We start from the raw sequence: 13,373 nt of genomic DNA on the forward strand, positions 1-13,373 counted from the left end.
TGTTATTTAAATCGCTCGTCCCTTTCGCGCGACTAGACGCCATCTTTCCCCATCCCTGAGCGGCGACAGAATGTGTTCCTCTAGCCGCGGACTTTGTGCGAAGCACTCCCCCGGCACTCGGTCGCCGTGAAGCGAACAACACGACACTAAGTAGCACTCTCTCAGGCCGAGCTGAACGCTGATTCGGGCCCCGCAATTTGTACGGGGTGCGAATGAAAAAAGAGAGGCTGTAGATAATCTGCCCCGCCGCCAAGCTAGCAGTGCGCCTGTGTTTGAAGACATTGCCCTTAGTTTACATGGCTCCATCATCTGTGCGTTTCTTATTGTTTTGGTTTAGTTTAAATATGTTTCATTAATTTTATGTGCAACAAAGCCATAAAAACCGGGTAATTTAAACCAGCGCAAGTCGTTTTTTTTTACACGCGTTCCGTTGCGTCTATTTATTCATGGAGGACTGCACAGCGCTTGAATCATCACAGGGCGAATAACCCAAAAGCATCACACTGTGTTCGATTTTGCCTATCACATTTGGTGTGTGTGTGTCGTTCGTTTACAGGATCGTTTTGCTATTTTCAAAGGTTTACAAAACCTCCCCCAACCCCCCATATTCCGTGTTGGTCATGCAGGCGAAACAATTACATCCCGCAAAAGGTGCGTCTTGTGCGCCTGCCAATGGTCAACAATGGGAGCAATGGATGCGGAATGGCCACGGCCAATGGTAGGAATAGAAGCAAAACACACACACACACACACACACACACAGCAACCGGAACAATTCTCAGCCCTTATGTCGTCGGGCTAACGAGCGCCCGGTGGCAGTCGCAATGGCGCAATTATTGTGCCATAAATGCGAAACATTGCAGCACATGCTGGAGGATGCACCCGCGAGCGCGCGCCTGTGCGGATCAATAAATAAATCTGATCTGAACCACCACCGCCATCTGAATCTTTCTGCGTGGAACAAAAATAATAAAATTCCACCACAAACACACACACACATCTATCCTCTTCGCTCAAAAGCACACCGATTAACCACCGGCACAATCGTGGCGAGTTTGGAATTTTCATCGGTTTTCTTGCACCGGTGCGCAATAGGATCGCTTCAGGTACGGTGTACGGCCCCTTTTGCCCAATGCCCATCCGCCCCAAGAGTTGGCCAGATCGCCGGAACCGTTTTATCACTTCCCTTTTTTGCCGCACGCATTCGTGTATGTTTGCGTGCCTTGTTTGGAGCGTGCAGCAAAAGTCCTGGAAAATTGGCAAAAGATGGCCCTCCCCGCTCCGCGGTGCGATGGATGATGGCACAGCTAACTAGTGCTGCTGCCAATGCAGGCAATGTGTGAAAATGCTACGATTCCGCTTATCGCTGCTGGGGGCGAAAAATGGACCACTGTTCACGTTCTATATTCGACCGGTACCAATTTAGTTTCAGCTAGCACCGTGCGCGAGTCGTGCAAAACCAGTATTTGATCGTCTTTGTGATAGTATTGGATCCACTGGATGCATAACTATTTCATATTTGAGAATCCAATTTGAATTGCGCAACCCATCCCTATGACAATTCTTTTGTTGGTTGTGAGCAGCAAAGTTGCCAAAGGGTGTCCCACATCAAATTGCCTATTAATAAAACGATTGGGTATTTCCGCATGAAATTTTGAGTAGAAGTAGTTAAGAGTGTGCTGTTTACAATGTTTTTTGACAGATACCAATTATTCTAAAATTGAAAAAAATGGCGTCATACGTGGAAACACATGAAAAATCGTCTCAGCAGCAACGAAGCCTCTTTGTCTCATTCTGGACCCGGGGCTACTGCTTTTCACCGACAAGTACAGACAAGTTGATGTCCAGAGGAATTAAAATAACTGAACCCTTCAAAATTTGACAAGAAATACATGATTTGGCGAGCGATCTCCTCATGTGCGCAAACAAAGTAATCAGTGATCGTTAGTTCATTACTACAGAGACTGTAAACGGGAAGGTCTACCACAAGGAAGTTTTCAGATATGTTTCCTCTGTAGAAACAACACGAGGGCCCTACGATCTTCTGGTATCTAATTGCTAGATCTAGTTCGTGCCACTATTAAATTTTTCCCTGGATTGATACGATGCCAATTTGCTTACTTTTGTACCGAAGCACATAAACCCTCTAAGCAGGGCTATTATAACGCAGGCCCTACGAAAACATCTCAAAAAGGTCAAAAAGTTTATATTTTATTGTCTGAAAGTTTGAAACGGATCAGTGTACTAGTTGAGTTTCTACCAAATTTCGACCGTAATGCAATTTGATGTGGGACACCCTGTACCTACGGTCGATCAGTAAGCAACACTCACTAAGCTTCACCCTTTTCGTTTTCTTCCAGGTTCACCACCGTTAACGGGCACCGGCACGGTGCGTGTCTTGGTGCAGGACATCAACGATCACAACCCCCAGTTCGAGCGACAATCGTACCAGGCGACGATAGCGGAAAACCTACCGATAGGGACGCGGGTACTATGGCCAAAGGCCACCGATCGCGATGCGGGTCTGAACGCAAAGATTCGCTACACGCTGCTCGGTGAGCATTTGGGCCGGTTCCGACTGGATGCCGCGAGCGGTGAAATCACCACCGCCGCCGTACTCGATCGCGAGGATATGCCCATCTATCACTTTACGCTGATGGCACAGGACAGCTCCACAACCGAGCCGCGAGCGACGCTCGTCAATCTAACCGTCGGCGTGCAGGACGTGAACGATAATAGTCCGGCATTCGGTGCGCCCACCTTCCACGTCAATGTGCCGGACCGCATCAAGCCGGGCCAGTTCGTGTTCGGTGCGAAAGCGATCGATCGGGACGAGGGTGTCAATGCGCGTCTGCTGTACGCGATCGTGGGCACGGACGCGTCCAAGTTTCACATCAACGAGCACACGGGGGTGATCGAGGCGACGACCGAGCTGTCGATGCCCCTGTCCGGCACGAACCTGGATCGGGTCTTCCGTTTGACGATTGTCGCCAAGGATCAGGGTTATGAGCCGCGCACGGCAACCTGCGAGCTTGCGATTTCGCTGCGATCCGCCCATCTGTTTCCCGTCTTCTCGTACACTTCGGAAACGCAGTTCGTGCTGCCGGAGGACATCGCGGACGGTAAGATGGTGACGAAGCTGGCGGCGACCTCACCAAAGAAGGGCTCGGTCGGTACCATACGGTACGCCATTGCCGGGGGCAACATCGATGACGCACTGCGCATCGACCCGAGCACGGGCGAGGTGGCGGTAAATCGTAACGGGCTGGACTACGAACGGCATCAGCAGTACGAGGTGTGGATCGAGGCCGCTGACTCGGACCGTCCAAGTTTGCGCAGCGTACTGCAGCTGATTGTAAACGTGACGGATGCCAACGACAATACCCCCGTGATGGACCGGCCGGTATATATGGCGGAGGTGCTGGAGGAGGAATCGCCCTCGCAGTTGGTGACGAAGGTGTCCGCCAGTGATGCGGACTCGGAGGAGAATGGTCAGATTACCTACCGTTTGCGCGATGACTTTGAAAGCTTCGAAATTAACACCGACACGGGCGAGATTTACACAACCACACGGCTGGACCGGGAAGATATCGCACAGTACACGCTGATCGTGGAGGCAGTGGACCAAGGGGTGCCCCAGCTGACCGGTAGCGCCACCGTGCTGGTGAACGTGCTGGACAAAAATGATAATCCACCCAAGTTCACGCGGCTCTTCTCGGTGAACGTGACGGAAAATGCGGAAATTGGCCAGTTTGTCATTAAAATCACCTCGTCCGATTCGGACATCGGTGTGAACGCGAACGCGACGTACATCTTCACGGAAAACTTGGGCAATAAGTTCGCGATCGACTCGACGACCGGTAATGTGACGGTGGCGGGACATTTGGACCGCGAGCAGCAGGATGAGTACATCCTGAAGGTGGCTGCCGTGGATGGGGCCTGGCGGACGGAGACACCGCTCACAATCACGATCCAGGACCAAAACGACAATGCGCCCGAGTTTGAGCACAGCTACTACAGCTTTAACTTCCGCGAGCTGCAAAAGCCGGTCACGTTCGTTGGGCAGGTGATTGCCACGGATCGGGACAAGCAGGGCCCCAACTCGGTGATTTCGTACTCGCTCCAGCAACCGTCCGACCTGTTCACCATCGATCCGGCGACGGGTGAGATCTTCAGCAAACGGCGCATCCACTACAAGCACACCCAACTGGAGGCATCGCCGGAGAACAGCTTCACGCTCACAATTCTCGCCACCGACAACGGTAAGCCGCCGATGTACACCGAGAGCGTGGTGAACATCAACGTGGTGGACGCAAACAACAACCCGCCCGTGTTTGGACAGAGCGAATACATGGCGCCCGTGCCGGAGGGGGCCGATGTCGGGCAGCGGATCTTGCAGCTAACTGCACGAGACGAGCTCGATTTCGGTGTGAATGCCGAAATCGAGTATCACGTAGTGGGCGGCAACGGCTCCGAACAGTTTGCCATCAACAAGCTCGACGGCTGGATCGTCGTTGGGCGCAAGTTGAGCGAAGTGTCGGCCAATGTGCCCGGCACGGTGTACGTGTTACAGGTGCGTGCCGTTGACCGGGGTGTGCCGCCACAGCAGGACGAGGTGAGCGTTACGGTCGTCGTAACCGGTGCGAACAAATTTGCGCCGGTCTTTCAAAGTCCCTCGTATCAGGTCATTGTGCCAGAAAATGAGCCCGTCGGTTCCACGATCCTCACCGTCAGCGCGCCCGACAATGATGACGGCCCAAACGGTATGGTGCGTTACGCGATACTGGCCGGCAACGAACGGAACGACTTTATGGTGCACGGCGTGACCGGTGCCGTTAGCATCCGGCAGTCGCTCGACTTCGATCTCATACAGGTGTACCAGCTGAACATCACCGCCGAGGATCTTGGCTACAAACCGAAGCGCTCCATCGCGATGATCACGATCACGCTCACGGACATCAACGACAACGCGCCCTTTTTCAATCAATCGCTGTACGACGCGTACGTTGCGGAGAATTCGCCTGCAAGCACGGTCGTGTATCGGGCGCAGGCGCACGATCGAGATTCGCCCAAAAATGCCATCATCAACTACGCCATCGTGGGCGGCTCGGGACGGGATCTGTTTGCGATCGAGACGGCCACCGGTATCATCACCTCCAGAGCGACCTTCGACTACGAGGAGCAGGACCAGTACACGCTGTCCATCTCGGCCTACAATCCCGACTCGCCGATGCGCAACGAAACCAAGGTGATCGTACATGTGACCGGCGTGAACGAGTACTTTCCCAAGTTCATCCAGCCGGTGTTCCACTTCGACGTCTCGGAGTCGGCTGAGGTTGGTTCCAGCGTGGGTATCATCGAGGCCACCGATAAGGACGCGGGAGAGGATGGTAAAGTGTACTACCTGCTGGTGGGTTCGAGCAATGACAAAGGTTTCAGCATACACTCGAGCACTGGCGTGCTGGTGGTATCGCGCAACCTGGACCGTGAGACGCAGTCTCGCGTGGTGCTCACGGTGCTGGCAAAGAACTACGGTGGCATCCGGGGAAACGACACGGATGAGGCACAGATCATAATCTCCATCCAGGACGGTAACGATCCACCGGAGTTTCAGCGAGAACTCTACGAGGCGAGCGTGTCCGAAGGTGATCCGATCGGGACGAAGGTAATCGCGGTGAAGGCTGTCGACAAGGACGTCCGGCCGCAGAACAATCAGTTCAGCTTCTCCATCATCGGTGGCAACAACGATCATTCGTTCAAGATAGATCCGCAGACGGGACAAATCGAAACGGCGCGCAAGCTGGATCGGGAGACGGTGCCACTCCACAAGCTGTTGCTGGGTGCGATCGACACAGGGACGCCCCCGCAAACGGGCACCACCGTGGTGCGCATCACTGTCACCGACATTAACGACAATGGGCCCACGTTCGATCCGAAGGATACTGTCGGAGCGGTGCTGGAAAACGAACCGCCCAACACCGTGGTGATGACGCTGGCCGCAAGTGATCCCGACCTGCCACCGAACGGTGCCCCCTTCACGTACCAGCTCGTCGGCGGACGCCACAAGTCGCTGTTCACGCTCGAACGGCATTCCGGTGTGCTGAAGACGGTACGCAGTCTCGACCGCGAGCAAACACCGCAGCTGGAGCTGCTGGTCGAGGTGGAAGACAACGGGAAGCCGCGCAAACGCACCCAGCACACGATCACGGTGAACGTGCTGGACCAAAACGATAGCCCTTCGACGCCGCGAACCGCCCACGTGCTGGTGTACGTGTTTGGTGGCGGTCCCCTGCACGGCGATGTTGCCAGCGTGCATCCGAACGATCCCGACGTGACCGGGGACTATCGTTGCAAGCTGCTCACCGACGTCAACAAACAGCCCGTGACGGCCTTCACAATTGCGAACGGTTGCCAGCTGCGGCCCACCAATCCTAGCCGCATTCCTACCGCTGGCCATACCTTCCTGGTTTCGGGTAATGACGGTAAGCACCCGGACGTCACGTCCACGGTTTCGGTGGAGTTCCTGCACTTCGATAACGCAACGATTGATCAGTCGATCACGGTTCGGCTGGAGAACATCAGTAGCGCCAACTTCCTTGCCAACTACTACCGGAACTTCGTCGACATAGTGAAGGCGTCGCTGGAACCAGCAGACGATCTAATCCTGTACAGCCTGCTGAACTCTGGCAAGGCACTCCATGTCACGCTGGCCGTACGGAACACGCCGCTGAAAGGCTACCGGTCCAAGCAGCACGTCATCGATCGGATCTCGCGCAAGCTGGAAGCAATCGGACAACTCCTTCCCAACGTCCTCACCACGGTTGGTTACGATCCGTGCCGTTCGAAGGATACCTGCGCAAACGGTGGCGTCTGCAGCGCTCGCATCCAGGTGTACCCCGACGAGGACAACCGGATCACCGATAGCCAATCGCTGGTATTTGCTTCACCACCGGTACGGCACGATTTTGCCTGTGCCTGCCCCGACGGCTACACGGGAGCACGCTGCGATAAGCGGCAGGACCCGTGCTCACCGAACCCCTGCCAGGCCGGGGGCCAGTGTCGCCGGCAGGGATACGATTTCCAGTGCACCTGTCCGGCAAACCGGGAAGGAAAATTCTGCCAGCTGGAGCGCGGCGACATTTGCTCGAGCGGTCCGTGTAAAAATGGTGGTTCTTGCCGCGAGAGTTCGGACGGTTCGTCGTTCTTCTGTCTGTGTCGCCCCGGGTACCGGGGCAATCAGTGCGAAACGGTGGCGGACTCATGTCGCCCGAACCCGTGCCTGCACGGTGGGCTGTGCGTTAGCCTGAAGCCGGGCTACAAATGCAGCTGCGTCGAAGGCCGGTACGGTCGGCACTGTGAGAAAACGACGTTCGGGTTCCGCGAGCTGTCCTACATGGCGTTCCCGGCACTGGATTCAGCTACCAACGACATTTCGGTGGTGTTCGCGACCACCAAACCGGACGCTCTGCTGATCTACAACTACGGCATTCAAAGCGGTGGCCGGTCGGATTTTGTTGCGATGGAGATTGTGAACGGACGGGCGGTGTTTTCGTACGGCGGTGCACGGACCGCCATCACTTCGCTGGTCGTGGGTCAGAGCACACTAACCGCCAACGGACGGAACGGTTCCATTTCGAATGGCGAGTGGCATAAAATCACGGCCACGCGTAACGGTCGCGTCATGTCGCTGAGTGTCTCGAAGTGCACAGACAACGGCGACTACTGCGACGATTGCCGTCCGGGTGATTCCAGCTGTTACGCGGACGATACGGGTCCTACAGGGTAAGTGCCGTAATAATTAGAGATGAGAATAATCACTCTTTTTTCAATGATTTGAATCGGAGTCAAAGAGTGGGTTTAAAGATTTGAAACCTTTACTCACTCTTTTGAGATTCATTAAGAAAATATTACACTGCATTTATGTTTTTACCACTCTTTTGCGTTTATACTCACTCTCACTCTCTGTGCCGAATAGAAACTCACTCAGGAGTGAGTAAAACTGTTTTATCACTCTTTGGATTATAATCACTCTGTACGAGTGAGTAAAAGAGTATTATCACTCTTTGGATTATAATCACTCTGTAAGAGTGAGTAAAAGAGTATTACCACTCTTTTGGGATTGTAAGCACCGTGGATGAGTGAGAAAACGTTTTTTATCACTCTCTTTGGATTTTATTCATTGCCCGCCAGGGGACCCCCCGTCGTTTCCTGGACGTTTTCTCACTCATCCACGGTGCTTACAATCCCAAAAGAGTGGTAATACTCTTTTACTCACTCTTACAGAGTGATTATAATCCAAAGAGTGATAATACTCTTTTACTCACTCGTACAGAGTGATTATAATCCAAAGAGTGATAAAACAGTTTTACTCACTCCTGAGTGAGTTTCTAGTCGGCACAGAGAGTAAGAGTGAGTATAAACGCAAAAGAGTGGATAAAGGAGTCATAAAAACTCTTCGTGCTGATTTATATTCATTCACTCTCTCGAAGGTTTCAAATCACTCACTCACTCTTACTCAGCGTGCACATCTCTAGTAATAATGCACAGACAGATATTTTGTCTCTTCATCCTCCAAGCATTTTGTTTAAATGTGTTTCAATTTTTCATCATTACAGAACGCTGAATTTCAACAAGCACTATCTGCTCGTAGGCGGACTTATGGCGGCCGACCCGGTACTCGAACGTCCCGGGCAGGTACATTCGGATGACTTGGTGGGATGTGTGCACAGTGTCTCCATCAATGGGCGGGCGTTAAATTTGAGCAATCCGATTAAATCTTTCGGCATTGAAGCGACGTGTCAGCGCAGCACCGGTAGCAACGGTCCGTGCGGTCTCGGCTTACCGGAGGATCCGGGCCAGCCACTCTGTGGCCCGTACGGTCAATGCATGGACCGGTGGCATACAGCCATGTGCCGGTGCGGTGGTGCGATCCTGTCGCCCGACTGCTACAGCTCGCTGGACGCGTACTCCCTCCAGGACGGAGCGTTCATCGAGTTCGAGATAACGGAAAAACACAAACGCATGCAGCTGCTGGAGAGCATCTACAGTGGCAAGAGCTGGATCTGGAGCTACGATGTGACGCGCAGCAAGCGCCACGACGGCCATGTCACACCCACATTGACGATCGCCGAAGATCCGCCCAAGTACATGAGCATCATGTTCAAAACGAACAAACCGAGCGGGGTGTTGATATATGCCGCGACCAGCAGCAAACACTACACCGCCATCGAGCTGCGGCATGGTCGACTGTCCTATACCTCGCACCAGACGTCCTTCGTGAACGTGTCCGCCGCGGCCGGCGGTGGACAGGAGGGTGTGGCGCTAGCGGATGGCAATTGGCACAACGTGACGTTACACTCCCACAACCGCGTGCTGCAGGTGTTGGTCGACGGGCGCATTGTGGTGCCGGAGCTGGATGCGACCGGTGTGCACGACTTTCTCGATCCGTACCTCACCGTGCTCGCGATAGGAAACGTGCGGCGCGAGTACTTTAGTGCGGGCGATACCGAACCAATGCCCGCCTACTTCCAGGGCTGTCTGGCCAATTTCACCATCAACGGCGAAGTGCAGCCGTTTAACGGATCGGGCAGCATCTTCCGGAGCGTCGTACATCGCGGTAACGTGGCGCAGGGCTGTGTCTGGAGCGTGCTCGGCACGGCCCAGGTTACGAATCCGCTCAACATCGGCATCACGCTGGTGATCGTGTTCTTCGTAATGCTTTTAGTGGGCATTTTCATCTCGTTTCTGGTGGTGCGGTGTCGTCGCCAGCATAAGGAAAAGAGTGGCGCACTGGGGCACTCCTCCACCGCATTGCACTCCAAGCAAAATGGCACCGGCGGTTCGACGCTACTCGCCGGCTCTGGGCTAGTCTCGTCCGGCGGGCTGCACGGCGACGGCAGTGGGCGCGGTTTGCATGCCAACGACCTGTCCGTCGTCGGATACCACTCGGAAGGCAGTGATATGCTGCGTGGCGTCAGCGGTCATCATCTCGTCGGCCCGGAGCTTATCTCCAAGAAGTATAAGGAACGCGACCTCGGCACATCGGAACCGCAACGACCCCAGCGGCCGGATATCATCGAGCGGGAAGTAGTGAGCAAGAGTCCACCGTTGCCACCGCCGAGCCAATCGCACCACCCGTCCGCTCCCCACGATCACACCAATAACCCCTCCTCGATGGATCTGGGCTCGGAGTATCCCGAGCACTACGACCTCGAGAACGCCAGCTCCATTGCGCCATCCGATATAGACATTGTCTATCACTACAAGGGCTATCGGGAGGCGGGTGGTGTGCGGAAGTATAAGGCCACTCCACCGCCCGTAGCCACGGCCTATACGCACCATAAGCACCAGACGTCGGCAGCGGCCACTCAACAGCAGCATCGCCATTCGCCGCATCATGCAGCCGCCGGTGGGCCGTATGCGCCGAGGGTTTTGCCACCGCCACAAGCTAGTCAACCACCGCCATCGAACGGAGCAGGACACGCACGGCAACACCAGTCAACACCGCTGGCGAGACTGTCGCCCAGTTCGGAGCTCAGCTCGCAGCAGCCGCGCATCCTCACGCTGCATGACATCTCCGGCAAGCCACTGCAGAGTGCGCTGCTGGCTACGACCTCGAGCTCGGGTGGCGTGGGCAAGGACGCACTGCACAGCAACAGTGAGCGGAGTCTCAACAGTCCCGTGATGAGTCAGCTCTCTGGCCAGAGTTCGAGCGCGCGTAGTCGTAGTAAGAACCCGAACGGAGTCCCGTCACAGCCCCCGAACGTGGTGTCGGTCAGCTCGGTCGTGGTGCCGGTAGGCCACGGCGGTATGGGTCTCACGGCGGAGGAGATTGAGCGGTTGAATGCGCGTCCCCGTACGTCCAGTCTCGTGTCGACGCTGGACGCAGTGTCCAGTAGCAGCGAGGCACCGGCCCGTGTACCAGCACCACATCTGTCACACATGCACCACTCGCCGGCAGACATCGATGCGCACAGTTCGACCTCCACCGACGAGAGCGGCAACGATAGCTTCACTTGCTCGGAGATCGAGTACGATAACAACAGCCTGAACGGGGACTCGGGTCCGCCCAACAACGTCGTCGTTGGCGGCAAGTATGGCAAGGGTCGCGACGATCCGGGCAGGCGCAACGATGTTGGTGGAGGCGGTGGCGGAGGCCCGGGTGGAGTTAGTGCCGGTGTAGGCAACGGGAGTGGCGGTGGTGGCAAGGGAGCGCCCCACCTGCCACCCGCCTCGTCCTACGATGGTTTCGATTCGTCGTTCCGCGGATCACTCAGCACGCTGGTGGCGTCGGATGACGATCTGTCCAGCCACATGGTGGGTATCTACCGGCAACCGAATGGAGGGGCCGCCTCACCATCCGCTACCGGCTGGGATTATCTGCTCAATTGGGGCCCCAACTTCGAGAGTCTCATGGGCGTGTTTAAGGACATTGCCGAACTGCCCAGTGACGTCACGGTCAATGGCCGTGTGCCAAACTCGCTGCGTATACCTACCAGCGTACAGTCAAAACCCTCCGAAGAGTACGTTTGAGCGAGCGAACGACGGCCAGGAAGCATGGTTCACCATCGTAACTGTAACATTTTTCTGTATAAACGAACAGCAATTCCTGCTAGATGCAACCTCTCACTACTTACACCATTAGGTAGGACAAGTATAGTAATGCCAACTAAGAAAATCCTCGTGTACATAAAACTACCATGCCTCGAGTGCAGCACCTACTGCTGAGATTAGACATTAGTTAAGCCCACGACACCTGCCTGGTGACTACTGCTCCACCGGAAAACGAGAGACCTAGTTCAACGGTACCTTGTATCAAGGTCCTAAAAGCTGTATGTAGCATGTACAGGGGGTTACGATTGTGTCTAGAGCCGGGCACACGAACAGACATCTCTCTAACGCATTTATGCACCGTTGGCAAATATTGGCTATAGGACAATTTATCTATCGACAGGAATGATTTTAAACTTACAAACTTGGAGGCAAAAGATTGTATGAAATCGCAGTGCGCTATGCGCCTAGAAGCTAAATAGTGCCCAACGCTAACTAACTAAGTGGATGTAAATATAGAGCGTGGCGTTTAACGAGCAGAACCGTTGCAGTGGTTCAGTGTAGCATGTAAGCTTCTCTTGCCATATGCTTATAAAGATATAAGGAACAAAAAGACAGCAACAACAGATTCGCTGCAGTGTAAAGATCTGCATGAGCCTATGATTTTAATACGTTATGAGACTGTTTTATTTTTAACATTTTTAACACTCAGCGTAGGTAGTTTGTGCTGTATTATTATTAGAAATTATTGCCCTTTTTAGCATTTTTTTTTATTTGTGTAACTTTTGCGCAGTTTTATTTTCGATTCGGGGTGTCCAGTTTTTAATGAACCTTGACATTGACGCGTTTAGTACATAGCAGCAACACTGGGCGTACTGTGAGCAGTAAAAATCAATGTTTTTAAAAGCAAATTTAAGCAAATCTACACACGTTTTACAGACCGTCGAAAACTAAACACTGCAGGGTTTAAAGCAAAATTTCCCACTCAATTACACACTCAGCGCAAAATAAAACCGGCCACCTTAACGGTTTCGTCGGAATTGTATAAAGTTCGGAAAAATAAACTTCGCACCACCACGGTAAAATGTAAAAGAATGTGTTGGACATTGCACCATACCAATTATATCCGAAAATACAACGTCGAGTCCCTGTGCATGTGTTCTAAGCAAACCGATTTGTGGTGTCAACCGATGATTGCATGTTTGCACCACAGCCGAAAAGTAGCATCAATGCCAATTCTGTTCCTGGTGTGTTGGTGGTAACGAACGCACACCTGTGCGTGATTGCTGCAGCTGCACTGAGGCAGACGCTAATTCTTGCTCTTTGCAAGCTGTGTGTTGTTGATACCATTGTCTATGTAGGTCGTTGCTGTTTCTATGGCAGCGTCGGTAGACCACAACAAAGGTCTCGCAATTCGTGGACTATGGGAAGTGCGCAATATTTATCCTTCGATATATATATCGCTTGCTATCACAAAATTCCATGTGGCGTCCTGTGGAAATTCGAGCAAAACTTGAATATTTAGTTAAATAAAATTCACTACAACATTAAAAAGCCATAAGATTAATGTACCTAATAGATGAAATAAAAAACTTCCAGTAGATTTGTACCATAGTGTCCGAAATTCTTTAAACGCATGCTCATAGGTAGTAGTCCAAGCGATCCCTCGGCCATCGGTATGGCGCTTTGGTATGTGTCAGTTCGATGTCTACCGAATACCGGGTCGTTCAAACCGAACCGCGAATCGTATATTCAGTTAAGATTTACATTTAATACCGTTTGGTTCGCCGTTTAAAGCCAAGATGGTTTGAGTGGTGGTTGAC

The 13,373-nt window shown here is 53.3% G+C and overlaps 1 protein-coding gene across 1 annotated transcript in view; it reads left to right on the top strand.

Moving 5' to 3' along the window:
- Positions 1-11,532, top strand: part of LOC128715760 (cadherin-related tumor suppressor) — a 42,439-nt gene extending 30,907 nt beyond the window's left edge. The window contains exons 8-9 of the mRNA XM_053810673.1: positions 2,361-7,782; positions 8,616-11,532. Of these exons, the coding sequence (XP_053666648.1) occupies positions 2,361-7,782; positions 8,616-11,532 (8,339 nt within the window). The remainder of the gene's footprint in view (positions 1-2,360; positions 7,783-8,615) is intronic.
- Positions 11,533-13,373: the final 1,841 nt, after the last annotated feature.

This window comes from Anopheles marshallii, chromosome 3, assembly GCF_943734725.1.
Source record: "Anopheles marshallii chromosome 3, idAnoMarsDA_429_01, whole genome shotgun sequence".
Classification (NCBI taxonomy): domain Eukaryota; kingdom Metazoa; phylum Arthropoda; class Insecta; order Diptera; family Culicidae; genus Anopheles; species Anopheles marshallii.